This window comes from Quercus suber, unplaced genomic scaffold, assembly GCF_002906115.3.
Source record: "Quercus suber isolate HL8 unplaced genomic scaffold, Cork oak 2.0 scaffold_22, whole genome shotgun sequence".
Lineage (NCBI taxonomy): Eukaryota > Viridiplantae > Streptophyta > Magnoliopsida > Fagales > Fagaceae > Quercus > Quercus suber.
Window position 1 is genome coordinate 1,536,342 of NW_027069487.1, and position 7,225 is coordinate 1,543,566.

General features: G+C 35.3%; 1 protein-coding gene across 1 annotated transcript; it reads right to left on the bottom strand.

Annotated features, from left to right (window-relative positions):
• Positions 1-655: 655 nt before the first annotated feature.
• On the bottom strand, positions 656-6,593 carry LOC112000805 (pescadillo homolog). Its single transcript, XM_065764937.1, is given in 10 exon segments — positions 656-937; positions 1,936-2,154; positions 2,292-2,511; positions 2,794-2,915; positions 3,041-3,163; positions 3,422-3,517; positions 5,029-5,178; positions 5,501-5,777; positions 6,250-6,335; positions 6,455-6,593. Coding segments are annotated over 10 exon segments (1,452 nt in total). The 5' UTR covers positions 6,524-6,593; the 3' UTR covers positions 656-847.
• Between the last annotated feature and the right edge of the window lie 632 nt (positions 6,594-7,225).

The following is a 7,225-nucleotide window of genomic DNA, read 5'->3' on the forward strand; positions in this document are numbered from 1 at the left end:
ACTATGCCCGGAGAGAAAACACCTAGACCCAACCACATTTTTTTCCTCTCCCCCTCCCTACCAAACAGCCACTAAAACTTCTTTCTCTTCACTTTTCTCTCATAAATTTTCCATCCTCTTTAAAATCTCTCCAAACAAACATACCCTTAAGGTTTTGAGGCATTTCGCGTATAAGGTTAGGAATGAAATTTTGTATAAATGGAACCCATGAATCTTCCCAAAATTTTGCCAAGCTAGTTTGGGTAATTGGGCCTTATAGAAATCCTCCGTTCTCTTTAAGCCCAAACTAACACTGATTCTTGGTTTATAAATCGAAGCCCAGCTTTTATTTTAAGAAGCACACGGCAAAGGTAAAGCATGTGGTTTTGGCAAGGCAAAGGTATAGCATAGATCGGAATGATTGAGGGTACAGATTTAATTGATGCAAGCCTCCCTGCCGTGTGTAAGGTTATAGACTTTAGAAATGTTGTCCCTAGGAGTCTATTTTCCCTCTCTAGGCTTACGGTGAAAGTGAAATGAAACTACTACACATTTGCAAGATTACTTGGTTTACTGAAAGTTAATTTGTTTTTTCAGTATTGGCCCCCAGAATATTATGCAACATGGCTCTCAGCCCAAAAAAATATTCAGCATTAAATTTAAATGTGCCAACTAATAGTAGAAAACTACGGGTTCGTTTTTGGTTCAGTTTTAATTTTAAAAAATATCTTACATAGTTATCAAAATTTTAGCCAATCACAAACTTAATTGGCAATGTTACACTTCATTTATGTTGTTATATAGCTTAAGCAACCTCAAGCAAATTAACAAAAGAATAAATTCAAGCCATGCAAATTCAGGGGGCACTTCAATTCTCCTCTGATTCCTTAGCTGCTTGAATTTTTTTCTTCCGTTCCTTAAGAAGATCAACGTGAGCCTTCTTCCGTTGTTTGCCAATCTGGGGGAGAGAGACGTTAGTCACAACACAGACGAATAACATTATCATACTCAAAAGAGAGTACTTCAGATGGCAAATGAAAATTTCAAAGGTAAAAAGACCATTTGAATATTGAATAAAATCCACTATTGATTTAACATCAGGACAATAATAGTAAACCAACACCTAGGAATATATATATGTAGTAGCTTCACTAAATCTTGCATAAGAATCAAGAAACAATTAAATTAGACTTGAAAATCACTTGCCAATCAGATGAAGAAGAAATTTGATGCACTTAACTCTCTCCCCAATTCTCTGCTTCCCTCTCTCCTATTCCATTCTCCTAAATTCTCTACCTACCTCCTTAACAATCTCGCCCCCATCTCTCTCTGAGGAAATCTAGTGGATATCATTACACTATTATTCAAATAATATTTGTTCTAGAAGCATTCAAGTACAAAACGGCACTAAAATTTCTAGGATGGCTTGGACTATATGATACCAACACCTAATCTTTCACAGTTAAGTATATGCATAAACAACCTTGACAAAAGGTTTTGATGTTACACAATCAGATTACATTTACTTTGTCATCTTAAAAGTTGTCTACTTAATTATACATTATTAATGGTAACATCCAGAAAAACTTCAGTATCCACCTGTTTGCACAAATAAAAGCAACCTTTAAGTGCAGCACTTGATCCTGATTAAACTAAACAATGAGATATGGCTACAATATACTCAGATGATGAGCAAACAGCTTGTAGATTTGGACAAAAAAGAGCTTTATTTCAGATCAACTATGAAATGCTTGAATATTAAACATTTTTTTGATAGGTAAGATGTTTTATGAATCAAATCAAAATATTAACAAAAGATTAATGAAATTCAGTATCCAGATATACTGCCGTTAGCTGATTACATAAGTTATCCAAGACAGCATAGATCCATAAGCTCAGAGACATGCACTCTTTTTTGCTATAAAACAATAAAAACTGCTTAACCAATAAAGTTACCTGCATGGCTTCATAAATCTTCCTCTTCCTACGAGACATCACAGTCTTAGACATGTTTGCATGATCCTCAACAATTTGTTCTAAATCAGGCTCAGATTCTTCCCTAGCCTCTGTCTCTTTGGAAGAGCTCTGCTTATTATCTGAGGGAGTTGAGGAGTTCTGGACACCCTCAACTTCCATTTTCAATTCATCAAGATAGCGGTTCTGCTCAAGAATCATCTACATCCATTCCAAATTTGATCAATTCAACAGGAACATAGTGATGAATGAGAAATAAAATTGCATAAAATCTGTGTATAAATCACTGTCCTGCATATGGTTGCTACACAATTCAATTAAGTTAAAACAACACCGACCTTGCGCTTTCTCTCAGCAGCTTCACTAGCTTCTGCTCGATCAATAATACCTTCAGATAGTAATTTCTGAGGATCTTCAAGATCTTCGTTTCCTACACCTGGTAATGGAAGGACTTCTTTTCTAGCAGCAGCCTGCAATCGTTTAATGGTCTCTGCATACTCAGGAACATAACCTTCGGACTCATGGTCAACAAAAGGTGATAAGTGTGGAGGAGGAATCCTGTAGACAGTATCAATACGTTATTCATTGATATTGATATTACAAAATGTGCACCAGCTTTTACCTTAAAAGTAACAAGGAACACTATCAATTTTTAATATTAAAAAATAGTTCATGGGATTGATACTAGCAGATAGGGAGGCTCACAAAATACTTTTTCTCAAGTAATATGATTTTTTGTGCACAACGCATAGCAAATGAGAACTCCAAAACGATAATAGCAAAGGTTAGAGAGGTTAACATAGCTTAAGGCAAATCATGGATGCATCCAAAGGGACTTACTTTCCCACCATATAATCCTCTGTTGGCAAAATGACACGTGCATTTACACAATCATACACCCATTGTGGTTGCACATATTCTCTGGAGAGGGATGTACGAACCAGTGTGGGCCGGTCAACAATCTGAACATACAAAACAAATACTCAGAATGAATTATCGTGCTTAAACACATTTCAACAAATTCTATATATGTGTATTCTAATCCATAAATGTTGTATCTCGTATAACGATTTTTTATATAACAAACCTTATGAGTAATGCTCTGATCATCTTCCTTAAATGGAGCTCCCTCTCCCTCCCAGGAAACAACACCACCAAAAGCAGGAATAACAAAAAGCAAGGACTCTCTAGGGACCTGAACATAACAACATTAATTTATTAAAACAGAGAATAATCATCTGAAACAAAGAAACAGCATAACCTAAAATAAGAGAGATTATTAAGTTAGAGCAAGAACATTTATGCATGCCTAATTCCATGTAAAAGCAGTAAAATGATTCAAAAACAGATACACAATCGTTCTTGAATGTTGTGAACTTTCAGGCACTAATTGAACATGCTGATGCCAAATTTTAACAAAAAGGAAATAGTGGACAACTTTTTGTTTCACTCTTTTATGCATGCACACGCATAGTGGGCCAAGCTTCCACCGAGGATCAAGAATGGGTGGATACTTTACATTTATCGAATGATAAAGGCGATAATTAATAAAGGCAAGGAGAGTCTGCACCCAAACGAACAAGCACAATAGAAAAATGAGAAGAGTGACATATTAGACATAAATCTGGTGAAAAAGAGATCATTTTGTCTTGGAGTATTAAAAAGAGGAAAAAAAAAAAAAAAGATATAGGAAATATAAAATATCAGCAGCCAACATTAATCAAACTTTCTGCTTGAAAAAGCTATGTCTCTAACAATTTTTTTCTGCTTTAGTAATAATAAGACATTGGTGGGTGCATGACTTCAACCTCTCTTGTGTTTGTTTCTCTTGGTTTAGGGGACTACTTCCCCTCTTTTATAAATAAATTTAAACATAAACATTTTCCCATAAGTAACAAAAATTTTATTAGAATAAAGGAGATACCTCATACACAAAGCTCTCCTCAAAAATTAAAAAGAAAGGAAATCAATAAAATTTACAATAGAATGCTTGTCATTTGTGTCAAGGCAAGGGCACAAATAATCTCAAAAACGCTGGTTTCAACTAAACAACAAATAGCTCCATGCCATTAAATGTATGATTATTTCTCTCCCTCTAGATTGTCCACATTAAACAATGCAGTAGTATTCCAAAAAATATAACTTCTGTGCCCACCAAACTAGTTTATCCATCCTCAAAGTACTCCAAACAAAGAAAATAAAAGACCGCAATTTATGGACAACTCAATGGTGCACAAACAATTGATCCACAGTTCCACTACAACACCAACCCACCAAGTTCATACCTCTTTGAATAAGATTGTCACCTGTCAAAACCTTATTGCTCTAAATGCTTTTCCAGGGAAATTGCATACCATTGGAACATCTTAAGACCTCATGAAAGGAGTGTGAACATCAAAGTTACCATTTTTGTTAGGCCTCCACCTCAACCAGTCAAGGCCCTCACCACTATGGATGTTTAAGACATCATCACGCACAGAAAGAATTGAATCCAACTTCCAATCATAGAAAGCAAGTAAAAACTTGAAATTGCATTGACGAGTAGCCTAGCTTAATAATAGAGAACAGAAGCATCTTTATCCACTCAAAGTATAAATACAACTCTTTCAATGCTAGTTACCCCAACATGTTTCATGCCAAAACCTCACTCTTATACCATCCCTGAACGCATGATACTTCTTAGCCTACAAACCCATCCCAACCTCCCTAGATACTTCTCCAAAGGCTACAAAATAGCTCAATTGTCCAAAAAGCATTCGAGTATTTCATTACCTCAAAAAAGCATTGTCATTACCATGACCAGCAGTATTATGAAATGACAAGCAATATCCATTAAAGCAATAAATCAATCCAGTCCATCTTTTCTTTTCTTTTTCTTTTTCTTTTTTTTTTTTTGGTGTTTGTGTGTGTGTGTGTGTGTGTGTGTGTGTGAGTGTTTTTTTTTGGGGAGGGGGGGGGGGGGGTTAATTATCCATCACAAGCGATATCATGAAACCTTTTTCCCTTGTAAGTGCAAATTTATGACATGAACAACAAATAGAAGAAAACAAAACATAGGAACCATAAAAACCGAACCTCATAAACTTCCAGGAAATTTAGCATGACGTTGAAGTCAACATCATCTGGCATAACTTGCTGCAGTGCATGAGGGGTCAACCACGTGATCTTTTGACCTTCAACCTCAGCCTTCAAGGACAAACAGCACAGAGATTTAACAGCTATAAACAAAAATAATTTTCAAGTGACGAACGGGAATACAGCAATACTAGACAATGANTGTGTGTGTGTGTGTGTGTGTGTGTGTGTGAGTGTTTTTTTTTGGGAAAGGGGGGGGGGTGTTAATTATCCATCACAAGCGATATCATGAAACCTTTTTCCCTTGTAAGTGCAAATTTATGACATGAACAACAAATAGAAGAAACAAAAACATAGGAACCATAAAAACCGAACCTCATAAACTCCAGGAAATTTAGCATGACGTTGAAGTCAACATCATCTGGCATAACTTGCTGCAGTGCATGAGGGGTCAACCACGTGATCTTTTGACCTTCAACCTCAGCCTTCAAGGACAAACAGCACAGAGATTTAACAGCTATAAACAAAAATAATTTTCAAGTGACGAACGGGAATACAGCAAATCAGGGTTCTTCTTCGCCTCAGCTTTCTTTACCTTCTTCTCGTGTGCCCTCTTGTCTCTAAATATCTCAAGTAAAGGCTCACGCTCCAAAAATGAAATATCCTTCACGTGATAATAAGTGTGGTGATTTCCTTTCACCTTCTTCTTTGGCTCCCGGGGGAATATACCCTTGAGAATGCATAGTCTCCTACAAATTTTCAAGCAATTAAAATAGTGAGTTCATAGTCATAGCCAACTGCACTTTTCCAACAAAGTAAACAAAAGCTACATCACTGCCCATGACAATAACACTTTTTTTTAATTTGTTACACATTCAATGCCCGCCATCTTGTTACACTGCCAGAAATGGTTGCTTTCATTTTCCATAATAATGAATAATACAGAACTAGCGGAAAAAATTACACAGCCTTGTAACTCAACTGGCACCTCCTTATATTTCAGAGACATCCAAGGTTCAAATCTCCGTCCCCATTGTAACTATCTTATTCTCGAAAAAATATGAGCAAATTTTATATTATTACCTAAAATCATGGACTTACAAACCTAAATACATAAAATGCAAAACACACAAGTAAACATAAACTAACATATATACATTTGTACGTACACATAAACACAAATATACAAAAACTTTGAATGTGTGTGAGAGATTGAGGGACCTGAAAAGTGGAAGATTGACTTGGAGATGCTTGACAGCTTGAGACCTAGTGACATATTTAGCAGCGTTTCCTTCCTTCTTCTTTCCCTGGCAAAGCAACAAATTTTGACGGAAAAAAGTGTGAGAAAAAATATATAGGTTTTTGTCGTATATATCAGAAATTTTTTATTTTGTAATAAACTCTGCGGTGGACATAGGAAACTTACGGCAGGCCTGTAGTGTTTCTTTGCCTTTGGCTTTGAATTTTGCTTCGGCTTTGAATCGGGTTTCGCCATTGTTTTTACAGTGAAAGCTCGCTGCGAAACAGGGAGCGAGAAAGAAAGAGGGGACAATGGAGGCTGTTCTGAGAGATATGTATTTTAGTTTAGGGTTTTAGGGGCGGGGCGGTTTGTATTGGATCGGGTTGTACCGGTTTCATTGTGACCCGCTTTTGAGATAGTTAAAGTTCAATTCACGTTCCTTCGCTGCTTTTTTTAAGGGCAATGTACACAACATTTAAGGACAAATTTTTACATCTGCATATATGGCAAACTTGTAGTAGGACTCATTATTGACATTATTTATTGAGAAATGATATTCCTACAGCATATTCATAATATTTTTATAACAAATTATGAGTGGTAGGTTGTTACTATTTGTTATTATTTGGGCAAAAAAGTAATCTCAGTGATAAGTTCAAATTTGAACCAATAACAACTAACCATCTATGATTTGTTGTAAAAATGTTGTGGACATAACACTTCTCTATTTGCTTACTATTAAAAATTTGTCACATCAATAAATGTCAATTTTTTGTGTTTATAAACTTTCAAAATAACAAAAATTCAAGTAAAAACCTATCTATAAATTTTTAAAAATTCATGAAAATTATAAGATCCTTGCTATATTATATGAGAATTTGAAATTATATAATAATCATAAATTGCAAACCACAAATGTAATAATAATAAATAAATAAATAAATAAATAAATCATTT